General features: G+C 37.2%; 2 protein-coding genes across 2 annotated transcripts in view; both read left to right on the forward strand.

Annotated features, from left to right (window-relative positions):
* The window catches only part of LOC310722064 (oxidative stress-responsive serine-rich protein 1-like), a 190834-nt gene that overhangs the window by 45745 nt on the left and 123378 nt on the right, over positions 1 to 21711 (forward strand). The window lies entirely within an intron of this gene.
* Positions 1573 to 9008, forward strand: gdf5 (growth differentiation factor 5). Its single transcript, XM_083533750.1, has 2 exons — positions 1573 to 2246; positions 7928 to 9008. Exons 1-2 carry the CDS (start codon positions 1823 to 1825, stop codon positions 8788 to 8790), a joined length of 1287 nt encoding a protein of 428 aa, XP_083389876.1. The 5' UTR covers positions 1573 to 1822; the 3' UTR covers positions 8791 to 9008.

The raw sequence follows: 21711 nt of genomic DNA on the forward strand, positions 1-21711 counted from the left end.
CTTGGATATACTTTAGAATAGTCAATGTGCAGCTTGTGTAGCAGTACAGATTAACTGTCCTCTGAAAATAACTCAACAAACAGCCATTACTGTCGAAATAGCTGGCAAAAAAAAGTGAGAACACCCTAACATGTAAATGACAGCTGTACGTCGTTTAACCGTGCAAAGCCACATGTCTTATTGATCATGTTTATGTTTTTGTCTGTTAACAGTACTATACAAATTTATGTATCTTGTATTAGAGCAGTTAAAATTTGCTGCTTTGGGTACACTTTTCTCATACTGACCACTGAATGTTCAACATGGCACCTCATGGAAAAGAACTCTGAGGATTTGGGAATTAGAATTGTTGCTCTCCACAAAAACGGCCTATGTATAAGAAGATTGGTAACACCCTGAAACCGAATGTTTCAGTACAGTGGCCAGGGTCATACAGAGGTTTTCCAAGCTGGTTTCCATTTGGAACTGGCTGTAAGTCAGGTACAAATGCTGGTTTCAAAAGTATTGCATGAGTGCTGTTGGAGAACTGCAGTTCAAAGAGAGACACATGGATTCCAACAAGTACTATGACATTTTGAAGCAGAACATGATGCCCTCCATTTAGAAACTGGGTTTTCCAACATGAAAACAGCCCCAAACACACTGCCAAGATGACAACTGCATTGCTGAAAGGGATGAAGTGACCCAGTATGTCTCCAGACCTGAATCCTATTGAGCACCTGTGGGGCATCCTCAAGCGGAGGGTGGAGAAGTGCCATGTGTCTGACATCCAGCAGCTCCGTGATGTCATTATGGAGGAGTGGAAGAGGATCCCAGCAACAACCTGTGCAGCTCTGGTGTATTCCATGCCCAGGAGGATTAAGGCAATGATGGAAAACAATTGTGCTCACAAAAAATATTGATACTTTGGACACAGATCTGACATGTTCACTTAGGGTGTACTCACTTTTGTTGGCAGCTATTTTGACAATAATAGCTGTATGTGGAGTTATTTTTAGAGGACAGTAAATCTGTACTGTTATACAAGCTGCACCTTGACTACTCTAAAATATGTCCAAGTTTTATCTATATAGTATTGTCCCTTGAGAAGGTCTACTACAATGGTAGCTGAAATGTTATATATATATATATATATATATATATATATATATATATATATATATATATATATATATATATATATATATATATAGCACCTGGAGATCTATCTCTATCCCCAAGTCTTTGTGCTTTGTGTTGCTCTATTTTCACGGGCAAGGTTTGAACTTGCGAGGGGAGGAATGCGATACAATAACTAAGAGAAAAAGAGGAAAAATTAGGAGAAAAGGTGCCAGAGATCAAGACAAAGAAAGGAAAGAAATGAGGGGAGTACGTGTAATAATGGGCGGGAGAAATAAAAGGATAGAGAGTAAAGAGGGAAGGAAATTGAGAGAAATATGAGAGAGAGAGAGAGAGAGAGAGAGAGAGAGAGAGAGAGAGAGAGAGAGAGAGAGAGGAGGGGGTAATAACGACATTATTTGGAGTAAGTTGTGTGCAGTGTTCACTAGCAGGGTAATGCGCGCAGAACTCTGCCAGACTCCGTAACGTTCACACCTTTTTGGATGTCCATCGCACTCTCGGACTTAAGTGATGGAGCGCAACTGCATGTGCAAGCAATTCGCCCCATTATGGTTTTGCGGGGTGTTAATCACAACTTTCTAATTTCCCCCTTCCATGTGACCCATGTGAGCATGTATCTTCACTTTCCAGGTTCCTTTCATGGTTGTGGAACGCTCATGTTCGCGCGTTTCTCCTGCGTCGAAACCCGCACGAAACTCCGAGGATGAACGTGCTCTCTCTGTCCTTCGGCTTCTGTGCGCTTGTGTGCATGCACTTGGTATCGCATACGCTTAGTCTCCAGCCCAGACCGAGGCTAACGTCCTTGGCAGTGCCAAGCGGTGCCAAAATCTCGCGCATACACACGGCCGGAGCGACGCAAACACACCGGGCAGCGCACGCGCCCTCGGGACTGAGCGCACGCGCCAGCGGAACAAAAGCCGTCCTCGAGACCCCTCATATCGCAAAAAGGAGCGAGAAAGTGAAGGACAAAGCGGAGGAGAGACAGACACCGAGACTACCGGCTGTCACACCTCATGATTACATGCTGTCTCTTTACTGGTCCCTGTCCACTGGGCAGATGAACCGGAGCGCGATGCACGAGGCAGGCATGGCTAACACCATAACGAGCTTTGTGGACAAAGGGCAAGGTATTGGCAACTGCAAGTACATTATTATTATTGCTATTATTATTAATTATTATTATTATTATTATTATTATTATTATTATTATTATTATTATTATTATTAAGAATAGTAGTATTGGTCATATAGAAGTCATTAGAGTTGACATTGGCAATATGAACTAATCCTCATGAAAACAAAATGCACAAAAGGACCAGGCAAAAGGAAATCCATGCTCTTCTAGTAGAGAAAAGATAAACTGGACTAAATATGATGAAACATGTTACGTGTAATCATAATGAATCGAAGTCCTGTTACACAACAACATTACACAACAGCAGCCGCTCGTATAAGCTACAAATCAATCATCTCCAGTTTAGTATATGCACTAATGCAAAGGTCTTATGCAGAAACTGGTTTGGTATGGGCAAATATATGGGTATCTTCAAGCTTCATATCGCTTCAAGCAGCCACAGTAACACATACAGCTCAACAGTGAGAGAACAAATCTGCAATCTTTTGCTGCAGTTTTGTAAAGATGTACACAAATATTTTCTAAGTGACTTAGAAGGTGCTAACCATTTCATTGCATAAAAGAACCCCTAAAATAGATCTGCCTTTTCAGATGCTTCGATTGAGTTATCCATATCTGTCACTTGCTTGGCAGGTGCCATTGTAACAATGCAATGTAATGGAATCAATGTTATTCTCTTTACCAATTATTTTATATATATATATATATATATATATATATATATATATATATATATATATATATATATATATATATATATATATGTGTGTGTGTGTGTGTGTGTGTGTGTGTGTGTGTGTGTGTGTGTGTTGTGGCTGGTTGGTGTATGCATAGTCATACATATTTAACAAGGGCAGGTGCTTCAATAATCATATTAGGACATATTAGGTTTAACTTTCTGTTACATTGACAAAGGGCAAACTTGGCAATATTTATTTAACTTAAATTTGAACTAATCCTTCCCCTTAATACTACAAAATTACATTAGTTTTGTTTTGCAATAATAATAATAATAATAATAATAATAATAATAATAATAATAACAATAATAATAACAAACTATGCTATAGTATACTATCTATAATGAAATAAAAATCCAATTGTTTGTTTGTTTTTTATAAAAAAACTTTTATGGGACCTGAGAATTATAGGGTTCCATTTTCCTGTAATCTGAACTCAGTTAGAACATTACACAGTAATACTAACGTCAATGATCCTTATTCTCATATTTGGCCAAAACACTGATAAAAAATGTTAAAACTTTTTTTGTGGCTTTCTAAACTTGATCATTTAAAATCATGATTGCTATTATCCAATCAGGTTTCAGCAGGCATTCGACAGGGCAACTTGGCCAAGTAAAAGCTATACAGTATCTGGTAATTTTATGCAACCTCAACAGGGGGCACTGTTCATGATTTAAAATTTTTAAGCTTACATGTCTGTTATTAAAAGCCTACAGTAAATTAATAAATTCTTCGGAATATTTGATATATTTTATATAATACTGGTGTATATATATATATATATATATATATACAGTGCCTTGCGAAAGTATTTATAAAATAAAGTAAATTTATTGGATATTTCAAACTTTTTTAACAAATAAAAAAACTGAAAAATTGGGCGTGCAAAATTATTCAGCCCCCTTAAGTTAATACTTTGTAGCGCCACCTTTTGCTGCGATTACAGCTGTAAGTCGCTTGGGGTATGTCTCTATCAGTTTTGCACATCGAGAGACTGAAGTTTTTGCCCATTCCTCCTTGCAAAACAGCTCGAGCTCAGTGAGGTTGGATGGAGAGCATTTGTGAACAGCAGTTTTCAGTTCTTTCCACAGATTCTCGATTGGATTCAGGTCTGGACTTTGACTTGACCATTCTAACACCTGGATATGTTTATTTGTGAACCATTCCATAGTAGATTTTGCTTTATGTTTTGAATCATTGTCTTGTTGGAAGACAAATCTCCGTCCCAGTCTCAGGTCTTTTGCAGACTCCATCAGGTTTTCTTCCAGAATGGTCCTGTATTTGGCTCCATCCATCTTCCCATTAATTTTAAACCATCTTCACTGTCCCTGCTGAGAAAAGCAGGCCCAAACCTTGATGCTGCCACCATCATGTTTGACAGTGGGGATGGTGTGTTCAGGGTGATGAGCTGTGTTGCTTTTACGCCAAACATAAAGTTTTGCATTGTTGCCAAAATGTTCGATTTTGGTTTCATCTGACCAGAGCACCTTCTTCCACATGTTTGGTGTGTCTCCCAGTTGGCTTGTGGCAAACTTTAAACGACACTTTTTATGGATATCTTAAAGAAATGGCTTTCTTCTTGCCACTCTTCCATAAAGGCTAGATTTGTGCAGTATACGACTGATTGTTGTCCTATGGACAGAGTCTCCCACCTCAGCTGTAGATCTCTGCAGTTCATCCAGCGTGATCATGGGCCTCTTGGCTGCATCTCTGATCAGTCTTCTCCTCATGGCCGCAGGAAGTGGGGGTGCTGGGGGTGCTGCAGCACCCCCTATTGGCGAAAGAGAGATTTTTTTTTAAATGTAGGCCTATTAAAAATATTTTGCACAATTTATAAATTCCTTATGAATATTTTAGGAAATGATTTTGACACACGTAGGCTATTAAGTGTATTTTGGATTTTAATTTAATTATTTTGATTATTTTAATTATATTGATTTTTCAAGTTCATTTGTAAAGCGCGTTTCACACGCGCGGGTGATTTTAGTTTGGCTTTCTCTGGCAGCGCGCAAACATAGCCTAAATGCCTTGCCCTTGTGGAAGAGAAAATTAGCTCTTCGTACCTTTTACAACAACATGAAGATATCAGAAAAAGAGATCGGTGGTCTCTTTCCTGCTCATGTTCCACATCCCTCTCAAAGCGCAGAGCGGTAGGCTATAACGCGTCTTTGTGTGGAAATATAAAACTGTTTTTTTTTTTTTTTTTTAAATGGATTCAACTTTATTATATTATGTTACAAGTTACCAGTATTTACTGATATTTATTTCAATGCTTTACAGGCTTTAGTGTGTTGTTTCTTTGTTTTTTTTTTGTTTTTTTATTATTTCAAAACAACCCTCCAACCACCGCAACACCGCCGGTATTTGGTCCACTACCACCGCGGTGGTAAAAAAAAAAAAAAGTGCCATCATCACAGCCCTATGTTATTTTTTTAAATGTATTCTAAATAGGCCCATAGGCTCATAGGTTTTTTTGTCCAAAAAAAAAAATAAACAAATTCACAGCACCCCCTTTTCAAAATGACTTCCAGCGGCCCTGCTTCTCCTTGTATGAGCTGTAAGTTTAGAGGGACAGCCAGGTCTTGGTAGATTTGCAGTGGTCTGATACTCCTTCCATTTTAATATTATTGCTTGCACAGTGCTCCTTGGGATGTTTAAAGCTTGGGAAATCTTTTTGTATCCAAATCCGGCTTTAAACTTCTCCACAACAGTATCTCGGACCTGCCTGGTGTGTTCCTTGTTCTTCATGATGCTCTCTGCGCTTTAAACGGACCTCTGAGACTTGATTACACACAGGTGGATTCTATTTATCATCATTAGTCATTTAGGTCAACATTGGATCATTCAGAGATGCTCACTGAACTTCTGGAGAGAGTTTGCTGCACTGAAAGTAAAGGGGCTGAGTAATTTTGCACGCCCAATTTTTCAGTTTTTTATTTGTTAAAAAAGTTTGAAATATCCAATAAATTTCGTTCCACTTCATGATTGTGTCCCACTTGTTGTTGATTCTTCACAAAAAATTACAGTTTCATATGTTTGAAGCCTGAAATGTGGCAAAAGGTTGCAAAGTTCAAGGGGGCTGAATACTTTCGCAAGGCACTGTATATATACAGTGAGGAAAATAAGTATTTGAACACCCTGCTATTTTGCAAGTTCTCCCACTTAGAAATCATGGAGGGGTCTGAAATTGTCATCGTAGGTGCATGTCCACTGTGAGAGACATAATCTAAAAAAAAAAAATCCAGAAATCACAATGTATGATTTTTTAAAACTATTTATTTGTATGATACAGCTGCAAATAAGTATTTGAACACCTGAGAAAGTCAATGTTAATATTTGGTACAGTAGCCTTTGTTTGCAATTACAGAGGTCAAACGTTTCCTGTAGTTTTTCACCAGGTATGCACACACTGCAGGAGGGATTTTGGCCCACTCCTCCACATAGATCTTCTCTAGATCAGTCAGGTTTCTGGCCTGTCGCTGAGAAACAAGAAGTTTGAGCTCTCTCCAAAGATTCTCTATTGGGTTTAGGTCTGGAGACTGGCTAGGCCATGCCAGAACCTTGATATGCTTCTTACAGAGCCACTCCTTGGTTATCCTGGCTGTGTGCTTCGGGTCATTGTCATGTTGGAAGACCCAGCCTCGACCCATCTTCAATGCTCTAACTGAGGGAAGGAGGATGTTCCCCAAAATCTCGCAATACATGGCCCCGGTCATCCTCTCCTTAATACAGTGCAGTCGCCCTGTCCCATGTGCAGAAAAACACCCCCAAAGCATGATGCCACCACCCCCATGCTTTACAGTAGGGATGGTCTACTTGGGATGGTACTCATCATTCTTCATCTTCCAAACACGTTTAGTGGAATTATGACCCAAAAGTTCTATTTTGGTCTCATCTGACCACATGGCTTTCTCCCATGACTTCTCTGGATCATCCAAATGGTCATTGGCAAACTTAAGACGTGCCTGGACATGTGCTGGTTTAAGCAGGGGAACCTTCCGTGCTATGCATGATTTCAAACCATGACGTCTTACCAACAGTAACCTTGGAAACGGTGGTCCCAGCTCTTTTCAGGTCATTGACCAGCTCCTCCTGTGTAGTTCTTGGCTGATTTCTCACCTTCCTTAGGATCATTGAGACCCCAAGAGGTGATATCTTGCATGGAGCCCCAGTCCGAGGGCGATTGACAGTCATGTTTAGCTTCTTCCATTTTCTAATGATTGCTCCAACAGTGGACCTTTTTTCACCAAGCTGCTTGGCAATTTCCCCGTAGCCCTTTCCAGCCCTGTGGAGGTGTACAATTTTGTCTCTAGTGTCTTTGGACAGCTCTTTGGTCTTGGCCATGTTAGTAGTTGGATTCTTACTGATTGTATGGGGTGGACAGGTGTCTTTATGCAGCTAACGACCTCAAACAGGTGCATCTAATTTAGGATAATAAATGTAGTGGAGGTGGACATTTAAAGGCAGACTAACAGGTCTTTGAGAGTCAGAATTCTAGCTGATAGACAGGTGTTCAAATACTTATTTGCAGTTGTATCATACAAATAAATAGTTTAAAAATCATATTGTGATTTCTGGATTTTTTTTTTATAGATTATGTCTCTCACAGTGGACATGCACCTATGATGACCATTTCAGACCCCTCCATGATTTCTAAGTGGGAGAACTTGCAAAATAGCAGGGTGTTCAAATACTTATTTTCCTCACTGTATATATACACACACACACACACTTTTTTTTAAATTATATATGGCACCACAGCAAGGGCTGAAAAGAATGGTATTTTATTTTTTTTAATTCTTTTTAATACATTTTACATTTAAAATTAGATACAAATTACAGATTCTAGTTTGAATTTTATGCATTTAATGTTTCGGAATAAAATAAAGCCATAGTTTTTATTAATCTTTTTCTTTTGTATTTGTTATAGATGAGCATGTGCCCCTGTTAAGGCACCAGAGGTATTACTTTAACATCAGCTCCCTGGAGAAGGAGGGACTGCTGGGAGCTGAATTACGCATTCTCCGAAAGCCCTTTACTGATCCTCTTAGAATCGCTGCCACTGAGGGCAAAACCTCTCTTCGACTTTACACTTGTGCCACAAGTAAGCAAAGGGCTATGCTGCTCCAGACGCAGCCTATAGAGGATCGCAGCATCCCAAAATGGGAGGTGTTTGACATTTGGAAACTATTCAAGAGTTTTAGAAATGCTGTTCAGCTTTGTTTTGAGTTGGAGGCATTGGATCGGGGCCACCCTTTGGACCTCAGGTCACTTGGCCTGGATCGATCAGGCCGGCAAAACAAGGAGAAGGCCTTCTTTGTAGTGTTTAGCCGCACAAAGAAGCACGGTCTCTTTTACAATGAGATCAAAGCACGCTCAGGCCATGACAACAAAACTGTCTATGAGTACCTTTTTACGCAGCGCAGGATGCGCAGGGCACCACTACTACGTCCCAAGAAACCCAACAAAAATCCAAAGGCAAGGTGCAACCGCAAGCAGCTGCATGTTAACTTTAAGGAAATGGGCTGGGACGACTGGATCATCGCACCATTAGAGTATGAGGCCTTCCACTGTAACGGAATCTGTGATTTTCCTATCCGCTCACATCTGGAGCCCACCAATCATGCCATTATCCAGACACTCATGAACTCCATGGACGCTAACTTGACCCCACCCACCTGTTGTGTACCCACCAGACTTAGTCCTATCAGTATACTCTACATTGACTCAGCTAATAATGTTGTGTATAAGCAATATGAGGACATGGTGGTAGAGAGCTGTGGCTGCAGATAGCTAAAGGTACAAGAAGAGAAAGAAGAGAAAATATCTTAAAGCAAGACATATTGTTATTTCATTACGTGGCATTAGTATCCTCTCTAATGCACATCTGACTACCACTAGACTTGAGCTTAAGCATATTATTCAGCACACTGGAATAGTTTGGAATAGATACATGTGTGGTACACTCTCTTATTTGTCAATCTATCAAAGTACACTAAGTTAAATACTAAAGTACACATGTGAAGAATGGTGTGTTAATTTCATCCATTTTCTTTATCTCCATTGATTGATTTTACAAATTTTACATTTTTTTTTTAATCACAGATCGTTGAAGTCAAGATATAAAATACTGTATTATATGTTTAGTAACTAAGGTATGTTTAAATCTAATTAATTGCATTAATATGCATATATATATATATATATATATATATATATATATATATATATATATATATATATATATATATATATATATATACTAAATATGTGTATATGTGTTTGTGTATATACATTTACACTCACCGGCCACTTTACTAGTACCAGGTTGGACCCCCTTTTGCCTTCAGAACTGCCTTAATCCTTCATGGCATAGATTCAACAAGGTACTGAAAACATTCCTCAGAGATTTTGGTCCATATTGACATGATAGCATCACGCAGTTGCTGCAGATTTGTCGGCTGCACATCCATGATGCGAATCTCCCGTTCCACCACATCACAAAGGTGCTCTATTGGATTGAGATCTGGTGACTGTGGAGGCCATTTGAGTACAGTGAACTTATTGTCATGTTCAAGAAACCAGTCTGAGATGATTCGCGCTTTAAAGATCAAAAGATGGGTACACTGTAGTCATAAAGGGATGGACATGGTCAGCAACAATACTCAGGTAGGCTGTGGCATTGACACGATGCTTAATTGGTACTAATGGGCCCAAAGTGTGCCAAGAAAATATTCCCCACACCATTACACCACCACCACCTGCCTGAACCGTTGATACAAGGCAGGATGGATCCATGTTTTTTTTTTAAGCCAAATTCTGACCCTACCACCCGAATGTCGCAGCAGAAATCGAGACTCATCAGACCAGGCAACATTTTTCCAATCTTCTATTGTCCAATTTTGGTGAGCCTGTGCGAATTGTAGCCTCAGTTTCCTGTTCTTAGCTGTCAGGAGTGGCACCCGGTGTGGTCTTCTGCTGCTGTAGCCCATCCGTCTCAAGGTTCGACATGTTGTGCGTTCAGAGATGCTCTTCTGCTTACCTCGATTGTAATGAGTGGTTATTTGAGTTACTGTTGCCTTTCTATCAGCTCAAACCAGTCTGGCCATTCTCCTCTGACCTCTGGCATCAACAAGGCATTTGCGCCCACAGAACTGCCGCTTACTGGATATTTTCTCTTTTTTGGACCATTCTCTGTAAACCCTAGAGATGGTTGTGCATGAAAATCCCAGTAGATCAGCAGTTTCTGAAATACTCAGACCAGCCCGTCTGGCACCAACAACCATGCCACGTTCAAAGTCACTTAAATCGTCTTTCTTCCCCATTCTGACGCTCAGTTTGAACTGCAGCAGATCGTCTTGACCATGTCTACATGCCTAAATGCATTGAGTTGCTGCCATGTGATTGGCTGATTAGAAATTTGCGTTAACGAGCAGTTGGACAGATGTACCTAATAAAGTGGCCGGTGAGTGAGTGTGTGTGTGTGTGTATATATATATATATATATATATATATATATATATATATATATATATATATATATATATATATATATATATATATATATATAAGATGCTTGACATGTTCCTGGGAAATCCATTTAATATGTTAAATATATGTTTGTTTAATGCAAAAGAATACACTACTTATTTTTAGTGGTATGTTCCAGTAGACTGACCTAAACAATAGCTTAGAATAAATTCAGATTTCCAGTATTTCTGTACAAAATCTCTGTACAAACAGTAATTTTTATTTATAGAATTGCTGCGCCATATAGCACATGGCTGGGGTTTCAAAAGATTCATATTTTTTATTAAAACATTACATTTACAACTGTTTAACTTGTACATTGATTACATTTTTCAATTATCATTCTCTATCATAATTAAAAGAAAATCTTCCTGGAAAATCATACAGGCATTTTAATGAAATGCTCCTTAAAGAACACTGTAAGAACTTTTTTTTTATCTTTCTGGAATGGAATGAAGCCACTAAATCTTCTAATCTCACTAAACTAATTTGAAAAAATACAACTGGGTAGTATGTAAAACGTCTATTACATTGAGAATATGTTAAGATTGATTATGATAAAGATGTGGAATGGATTTAATTTCTATTGCATAGCACCTTAATAACAAGGTCAGAAAAAAGGTATAACAGATTTTTTTTTCTTTTAACTTCACTAGTTCTGTGCAACAAAGTACGTTTGATCTCAATATCAATTTGACCAATTTCACTTTTAACACCTCTATGCATGTATAACTCAACTCTAAATACAGCACTTCATTAGTAAATTTACATTTCTGGAAATCAAAACATATGTTATTTATTACATTTTTTTTGGACCATCACTGAAATAAGCATAATTGAGGAAAGCCAAGTATCACAAGAACAACAGCAAGTATTTGCTACACAATAAAGAAATTTGGTTTTGAAGTCCAAAGATAAATAGATCAGAATTTCATCAATGTTTTTTTGTTAATAAAATATAAATCCATATATATTTAGGACCAAAAAATATGAGCATCAGATAAACTAGCCCAAAATGTTTCAATATAAGAATATGTAGAAAAAAATGCATGCATTTTTTTATTTATGTGGAAAAGAATTTATATAGAAAAACCTTAAATATTGCCTTTTTTTGATTCGAAGGATACTTCAATACACAGCTGTTATAAACATAATAAGCACTGTGCACAGAATAGAAATTACTTCATGTTATATGAACAGGACATACTACTGATAAACAAATAGTGTATGACCTAAACACAGTCTTTCTTCAAAACAAATTCATATATTAATTAATTTAATTGATTGATTAAATGATTGTAGCTTCACAATATCTACAGTGAAAAACACACAATATTTTCATACACCCCTTATAAAGACTTGATTTAGTAGTTCAAACATAGAACTTAAGAACAAACACTATAAATGAAGAAGCTTTAATAAGCAAATAGGCAAAAATAAATATATTTTACAAAATCCTTATTTTTAAGTCATTTATTAGTTAGATATAGAAAAGACTGCACAATATAAAGGTAAATAAATAATAAGTGCATTGAATGAATTGTTGCTATTAAAAACTAAATAATGAATTTATCCAAGCAATATCATTGAAAAAAAAAATCCAAAAATATGCTATATAGCTACCCTTACATAGGAAAACGTATTGAATTTACTAAAAAAGGGATGTGAAGGATCTGTCAAGATCTGCTGACTTTTCAGCCTGTTAGAAAATACATTTAACTCCGATAGCTGTATTTGATTTTCTTATATTAACAATATAAGAGATATTTGAACACTAAATATTTTCCAGTAGACCTACCAACTCCATGCTATCAGCATATTTGTAGTGATCCCCATGCCGTTAGCATAAAAAAAACCAAAAAAAACTCTAGTAAATACAATCGTAAAACATTTGCATATGCCTCAACATTATTCTAAAAAATTGCATCTCCAGTGCTTTAGCTACATTTATAAGCATTATATGAAATGGGTATCAGATAAAACAGCCAATGCATGAAATTGATTATCTAAATTCTTTCTATACACATACACAAAATATTAGTCAGAGCAGTCGTTAGTACTGCTGACAATTTTTGGATTTTTAGATACTGGAATAATTCTGGATAATTTCATATTTGGGTCATTCTTTGATTGGAGTGGCAAAGAAGTTGCCACGCCATTATTATGTTTTATGTTATGTATATAAACTTTGTTAAAAATTTATTATCCAGTTAAATGAAAGCTTAATGACCTTTTTATTTTATTTTTTATTAAATACTGGTGCACATCAACTCACTGGTGTAAACAGTATTTAAAGTGGAATTATAATTTGTTCTAAATACACATACACACCTATTTTAAGATACAATGCACTTTGAACTGGGTCCTTGGAACAACAGTTAATCTGGCCATATCTGACAAGTCTTAATATTATATGATTATGAATGTCCTAAGGCAAAGTTAATGGTTTTTATTAAAATACACCAGACAAATAAGCAAGAATACAAGATTTATATTAAATTACATTTTGGAAATATGAATAAAATTTTATTTAACAAAGAGATTTTGCCAAATTTATGAAAATAAATAAGAAAGATTTAACTCACCACTCAACTCCTAAATTAACCATCACCTGCGAACACTTTTACACAGGAAGTAGTCCAAATAGAATTCCTATTTAAAAAAGATTTTTAGAGGCATAATTGTTGTAATACCATAGACAAGAATTTAGCTAACAAACTTCAAATACAACAAAATCTGTAATTTTTTTAAATAATCTATTAAAATGTTAATCTATATTCACATTATTGACATTTTATTTGTGGTTAAAATATTATATTGTTGCAATTACATCCCAAGATACCTCTTTAAGGTATTGCAGGAACAAGTTGATTTTTCTCTACATGAATTAGTTCATGAGTTATATACATAGAATATGTATATTAAAACAGAACTTTAATGTTTAACAGTGCACAAATTGCCTTTATTATATAAAATACAAATGTGGTGAAAGTTTGATATTGTGGAATTTAAAGTTTATTTTAACTGCTGCAAACAGGGGCATGTCTAGCTCTTTTGGCACCCTAGGCACCCTAATCCTACCCCCCGTTCTAACCCACCTCCTGGGTCTGCCTGCCCACCACAATGCTCCACCACAAAACCATACAAATCATTTGCAACCTTCTTTAAAAAAGTTTCAACAACTTTAATAATCAGTGAAAATTCAAGGATTCAAGTATGTGAAGATACACTGATCAGGCATAATTTTATAACCACTGACAGGTGAAGTGAATAACACTGATTATCTGGTCATCATGGCACCTGTAAGTGATGTGGTAAAAGCAGGACAAATGGCCAAGTGTAAGGATTTAAACGAGTTTGATAAGGGTTATTTTAAATAATAAAAATGAGGGGGGTGGGGCAGGGGCCCGCTCACTGGCGCTACCCCCAGCTGCATGCGCCTTAGGCAACCGCCTAGTTTGGCTATACCTTGAAGTGCTGTGCTGTGCAGTGCTGGCTGCACTGTAGAGGGAGTCTAGCTGCTACCACAAATAAAGTATGATCCGTTATTGGGGACTTAATGTTTAGTAAATTTATATTGAAACGATATTGTAAAAACTGACTTAATTTGAAGAACATAGCTTTTTGGCATCTTAAGCATTTGTCTACATTTATCTTTGCTAGTCAAGCTTCTATCTACGTTTCTTTAAGCAGAAATGAGTCACCAGCACTACACACAAGATTACAATAATTATGATTGCTGCCAGAAATAACACAACTGTAACTTTTTACATTTTACATTATTTAAAGCATTCCATGTTTCTTTGGCATTGCCCAAGAAACAACTGATTCTCTACTGGGAGGGTGGTGTTGGGAGATGGTAGCTTAGTAGTTAAGGCATTAGACTTTGGATATGGAGTTAATGAGCTAAAATCCCAGCTACACCAAGCTGTCACCCATGGGTCCCTGAGCGAGGAAACCAAACCCCACAGCTTGCATCTGCCAAATGCTGTAAATGTACCATATAATATTATTCCAACCGAAACTTACTTTCTTTTATGCATTCTGTCACAGTCTCGATTGATTAATGTTTTTTTTTTTTTTTCTCGGAGTCATTTGCCTGGCAGCAAGTTGGAAGCTTACTTGTCTTCCCCAAATTTTTAGTTTATTGATTATTTGCTGTAACGGTTTTCAGCCAATCTGGTGCTGAATGCAAGATGAAGATCCAGCTGTAATACCAAAGGAATAAGTGAAAGTAAATGGATAGCTCATTGCGGCCTTGGCCAAGCCAACACTACAATAGCATGTCGAAGGCCTCTGGATCATTTTGTGGAGTTACCTTCACCAAGGTTATAGGCCCTAAAAATGTTGTTAGATCTTTGGAAAACTAACTATATAACTCTATTCTAGAGGCTGCAAGCATAAGATAAGGTATTGCTGCATTTGATTTGATACAGAAATTTGGGTCAGCAGCATGATGCAGCCATTCAGCTCCCCAGGCTATTACCTACCATTTGGGTCAAGATGCTACAATATCATTTAGGACCTCCAGAGGGGGCTTGTGTGTTTAGATAAACAGAAAATGGCATGCAAACGTCTACTCCCATGGCTAATGCTATTGTATGGGGCAATCATTGAACTAAAATCTGCGTTCCCTAATTGATTTCTTTTTGTTTGCAAAGACATTCATGCAAAGAAACAAGTCTGCATTACCAAACCTTTTTCAGCATGTTATGTTTTTTTATGATCTCTTTTGTGTCCATGAATAGCATTAGAAAATGTATAAGCCTTAAACAAAAATTAACTGGAGACATACTGTGATTACAGGAAACTGTCAGACTGGGTTCCTGACTTAATACAGCTCCCTAAAAAAAATTGATATGTTGATATCAATAATAGTGTCTATATTTTGTAAAGGACATGAATATCCATATTATCCATATTATTATCCATATTTTTATATAAATGTAAAATTAAGTAAATTAAGTAAAAAGATGCAGTAGATTATAAAGTAGTACATTCTAACTAGACATACTATACTAGTATAATAAAGTACACCACATTTTTGTATTGATAGGGTGTCTGAAGTTTCTCACATATGAATTCAGTGGGCCAACAGCCAACAACTCCATCCTGAACTCTGTTCCACCAATAGAAACCAGATGGAGATGTATAGGAAAAAAGGTTTACACTTGTAAGAGGGGCTGCACAGAGAACCATGAAAACATTGAGTTGAGCAAAGAAGAAATTGTGAAGTACAATGGAGAGAAATAAACTGGAATAAATGTGCTTGCAGAGCTAAAATATCCCACTACTATAATGGAAACAATAGATACAAATCTTGAGTAAATACAGAAGAGTGTTTGCCGATGGTTGGAACAAATGTTAGCTTTCCTTTTTAACCCAAGCTACAGATTCATTTAGAATATTAGTCATGGATGATTACCAATTTTGAAACATCCCCAGAAATGGTATTCATTAACCTGTGGCATGTAGCCATAGCTTTATGTAGGTGTAGGACATAATGTAGGATGGGCGAGAGGGATCCTTCACAATGTTAGAGGCTGTGCATATGCGGCGTGTATTAAATATGTCCTGAATAGATGGGAGGAAAACCCCTATGATCCTCTCAGCTCTTTCTATTCGCTGTAGGGTCTTGCGCCCTGAGGTTTTGCAGTTTCCGAACCACACAATGATGTAGCTGGCCAGGATGCTCTCTGCATTTCCTCTGTAGAAGGTGGTAAGTATGGGTGGTGGGAGGCTGGCTCTCTTTAACCTCCTCAGGACTTAAGTAATTGTTTGGCCTTCTTCACAGTGGAGTTGGTGTTGGTAGTTATTGAAATTCTGATGACCTCATTCTGCTGATACCAAGATCAGTGAATAGAGAAACATTAGAGAAGCTGTCATATGTCTTGTTTATGCCAGGAGCCACAGGACTTCCTTGCAGAGGACAAATTTCTTTCTGGCCTACCCTGCGCAGGACATTGCTCTGCATTTCTGCCCTGATAAAGATGTTGCTCTGCCTGTCATGCCTGCTCAGCTGAAGATGTTGTGCTGCCTGCCTGCATTGCCCAGGACGTTGCTCTGCTTGCCTACCCTGCTAAAGAAGTCACTCTTCCTGCTTGCCTTGCTTGCCCTGCTGAGGACGTCACTCTGTCTGACTGCCCTGTGGAGCATGTCACTCTGCCTGCTAATACTAGTACAAGTGCATTACAATATTACTATTTATCTTATATAGTGATACTGATTATGTAATAATCTATCAGTCCACAATTACAGCACCCTCCACAATTATTGGCACCCCTGGTTAAGATGTGTTCTTAAGCTTCTAATAAATTATATATATATATATATATATATATATATATATATATATATATATATATATATATATATATATATATATATATATATATTATATATATTCTCACTGAAAATTGTAGAAAAATCTAACCTTTATTTTAAACCCTTTAGTTTTTAAAGTTGATCAGAGTATCTAGAAACTTTTATTTAATAATCCATGACTTCCCGTTTTCCTTTGGTATAAATATTACGTGACACAGAGGCCTATTTCTCTTATCCACTTTTCAACATGGGAAAGACAAGAGAATACCCCATTCAAGTAAGGAAGATGTTTGTTGTCCTTTATAAGTCAGGCAATGGCTTTTAGAAAATAGCCACTCGCCTAAACTTGCCCATATCTACAGTCAGAGGAATCGTTAAGACGTTTTCTCACCTACAATCACAAATGTAAGCATTTGGAGATTGCTAAGCAGTACTGGGACTTCAACTGGGACCATTTGGTCGATGAGACTAAGCTAGAGCTTTTTGGCAAAAAACACTGTCTGGCATTAAACAAAAGATGAGTATGTGGAAAAGCACTTTATGCCCACTGTAAAATATGGTGGAGGATCTGTGATGCTGTTTCTCTTCCAAAGGGCCTGGGAACCTTGTTAGGGTGGCATGGCATCATGAACTCTTTTAAATAAAAACCTGATGGCCTCCATCAGAAAGCTGTAGATGGGTCATCGTGTCTTTCAGCAGGATAATCACCCAAAACGTGGCAAAATCTACACAAAAATGTTTCAGCAGACACAAAATCAAGCTCCTCCCTTGGCCATCTCAGTCCCCAGACCTTAACACAATTCAAAACGTGTGGAGTGAGCTGAAGAAGAGAGTGCATAAGAGAGGACCCAGAACTCTGGATGACCTAGAAAGAATGTGCGAAGAGGAACGGTCAAAGATCCCTCTCTCTGTATTCTCCAATTTGGTGAAATGTTATAGTAGGAGATTGTTGGCAAAAGGAAGTTGTATGAAGTATTAACATCAAAGGTGGCAATAGATTTAGCACACAACATGTCATGTAAAAAACAATATTTCTTAATGTGGGATTTTTTAACACGGAATAATTGTACTTCAATTAATGGTTGGCTTTTCCTTTTTTTTTGCATTGTGGTTCTATATTGTTTTAAAAAATGGATATATTAGAAGCATAAGAACACATCTTTAGCAGGGGTGCCAATAATTGTTGAGGGTGCTGTATATGTGTTAATGCTAGCTGCGCTACAAAGAAATATCAAGATTTTTTTTTAACTCTAAGCCCCTAATCATCTTTAGTAAGCACTTAATCATCATCAGTCTATATTTTAAGGCTCTTCTATACTTCAAGGCTCTTCTTATACTTCAAGGATGATCTTCTATACTTCAAGGGTCTTCCACACCTCAAGGCTCTTCTCTGTTCTGGCACCGCGGTGAAATGAACTTCCCCTAGATGTCCATACAGCGGAGTCCCTGGCTATCTTCAAGCAACGATTGAAGACCTACTTCTTCCTGAAATACTTAAATTAGCACTTTCCAGGTTTGCTTTGTAGAATTCAAGAGTAAAATTTTTTTTTAAGGTTGTAATCTTGCGTACCAGTGTAGATTTATTCATTGCTAGAGAAAAAATCATGGAATAAAGCTTAAATGTTCAGGTGTGTTTATCTTGATTAACTAACATGCCCATGGTAATGAAAGAAAGTTTTGTTTTATTATATGACTTGTATGTTTTTCCTAATACTAGATTCAAGGAATGGCATGTATGTGATCTTTTTAATGGGAAAAACCTGGCAACAGGAAACTTACATTATATCCTGTCAACATGAAAGTGTTCGCTACCTATCAGCAATCAGCCCTTTCCAAACCCAACAATCAGCATGTGTTACCCAACACCTTTTAACTGTGCTGTGATGTCATTGTCCCCTAATGCTTTTTAACCTATCAACTGAATTTTTTAATGATTATGTTAGTGATGAGTGTGCCACCCACAGGCCAATAAATTCTTACAGTTGCATTCATAACACCTTTTCCCTTCCTCTCATTTTTTCTCTGCAGGGAAACACTAACCACAATGAGGGCAACTATAGTCAATTCTCCAAGCACTCATAGAATAGAAAGAATTGGGAAAATAAATCCCTTTACTATTTATAATTTAATATTGAGTGGCATGCAATTGAGATGTTGTGAAAGGAATAAAGCAGAGTTAAAGCTTGGTGATTATAAATATTATTTAAAGCATATTAAAGTGCTTATTATTACATTATGTTTGTCTAAGCTGATTAGACTAAGTCTTGGTTCTCAAAAAAAACCCCTCTCAGAACAGTTATGTAATGTAGGAAATACCAGTCAGACAATGGATTCATACAAAAAAGTGAAGGATGTGTTTTTTCTGCTATTAAGCCTGTGGCAAGATTCCAATCATGCCACTATAATATTTAATTTACATGTCATGCCCTCTGAGTCTCGCAATTGGAATGCCCCTCTCCAGTAAGATTTTACTACCCCACATCCACTGTTTACTCACACATTGTGTTTTATTATCAAAATCTTTATTTGTTAAAAAGTGGACTCTGTGGAGTTGCATGGACTTTATGGGATACAATTGTAACATTATTTATCTATAGATTGAATAGCAATCATTCATTCCAAATAGTATAAAAGTTTAGAGTATGTACAAAATATTAAGTATTAAGGCAGACAATTTAATGAACTATTTAGAAAATAACATGATAATGATATTAGAACTCCAATATCAATAATTTCAGTGATTTCCTCAGTGATTCGTTCATCAGCACGTGCTGTGTGCCTAAATCATTTAAACAAACTATGACTTTCAAACTATACTCCATAGAACTGGTAAAAAAATAAAATAAAAAGGTCGTCAGTTTGGGTTGTGTTAGTGTTACGTTTAAAAACCATCTTAAATAGTCAATTGGGACACTCAATTAAAACCATGCGGTGGCAATAAAAATCATGGCTAAACAAGGAGTCACTGAATTGTGCAGCCTCCGAGTGCTTGCATAGTAAAAAGATATTGTGTTTCTGAGGGTCCTGCAGAGGGCAAAGACAAAAGGTAAGGGTAAGCTGCCTCAGTATTTATGCACATCCATGATTCCCACTTGCTTTAGCCAATTGAGAGCTATTTAATTGTACAATATTTTATATATATATATATATATATATATATATATATATATATATATATATATATATATATATATATATATATATATATATATATATAAAATTGTGTTTGTTGAAAACCATGAGAACATTTTGCTTTGAGATTGATTGAATGAGTTAATTTAGAACATAGCACCTTTTGTTTGTACCCATCTATTTTTCAAGTGATCAATACTACCACGACCATGTGGCTGAGAGGTGTTTCTTTTTGCCTAGGTGTGCCCTGTTTAATTAATTGTTTAAATAGTGAAAAGCACTGAATGCCATGCTTTGAGCCTTGGGTGATGGCTATATGCCTTCTACAGCCTGTGTGATTTCAGTAACATAATAAGGTCAATATAAATCCCACTGTGCAACATGTAGGTAGACTGTATGATGATGAAATCTATTGAACTATAGATTATGATGCAAGTTAGTATAGTAGGATAAAAGGTCATCAGCATGTGCTTTTCTTGTAAAACATCATCAGCATGCACTAGTGGTAAAGAAATTAAAGAAAAATCGTCCTTTGATAATTGTAACTTTAACTCTGTGGGCTAACAAAAAGTAGAAGTATGACGTAAAAGAATTACTGTGAAGTATTTTTCTTGACATGGTGACTATATCAGTGCATGTTGTACAAGCAAGACCTCTGCTGCCACAACTCCACAACTTATATGGTCTTAGCGACACAATACATCATTTCATGTTGCATTTTTATTCGCTCATCAGTAAAATTATGAAGTAACCAAGCCTTTAGGGTTGCACAAGCAAGTGCACTCTTAGTGTCGGTTACAAGCCCGGATAAATGGGGAGAGTTGAGTAGGATGGGCATCCAGCGTAAAACGTGCCAAATCAAATATGCGGATGACGAAAGAGAAATTCATCCCGATCGGTCGAGGCCTGGGTTACCAACGACCAACAAGGTATTGTTAGCTAACAGGGTACCGGTGAAAATTGGGCCACTGTTGTCCGAAGGAGGACAGAGGAGGAAGGCGTCTACAAAGACAGCAGGGAAAGGAGAAGGGTAGGAGAGTGGAGGTTAGGGTGGGTATTTTAAATATTTTCTTACTATGACTGGTAAAGGGAAAGAGGTAGCTCTGGAGTGAGTTAGATGAAGTGGTAAAAGGTGTAACTAGGAATGAAAGATTGGTAATTGGGGTAGATTAAAATGGGCATTTAGGTGAATGGCACAGAGGTGATAAGGAGATGATGGGTACGTATGGCTTTAAGGAGAGGAATGTGGAAGAGCAGATGGTGGTATATTTTGCTAAAAGGATGAAGATGGCAGTGGTAAATAATAATTTTAAAAGGGAGAAGGATCATAGGGTGACGTATAAGAGTGGAGAAAGGTGCATACAAGTGGAAAATGTTCTTTGTAGGAGATGCAACCTGAAGGGGATTGGAGACTGTAAGGTGTTGGGAGGGGACAGTGTAGCTAGACAGCATCGGATGGTGGTCTGTAGGATGGTTTTGGAGGTGAAGAAGACGAGGAGGAAAGTGAGGACTCAAAGAAGAATAAGATGGTGGAAACCGAAGGAGGAAGACTATAGTGTGAGATTCAGGGAGAAGGTCAGACAGGGGCTCAGTGGTGGTGAGAAGGTGCTGGATGATTGGGCAACTATTGCAGAAGTGATAAGGGAGACAGTACTTGGTGTGACATCTGGACATCTGGAAGACAAAGAGACGTGGTGGTGGAACGTAATTGGGATCCACAGAGTGATG

The sequence above is a fragment of the Silurus aristotelis genome (genome assembly GCF_946808225.1).
Source record: "Silurus aristotelis genome assembly, chromosome: 2".
Taxonomy (NCBI): Eukaryota; Metazoa; Chordata; class Actinopteri; order Siluriformes; family Siluridae; genus Silurus; species Silurus aristotelis.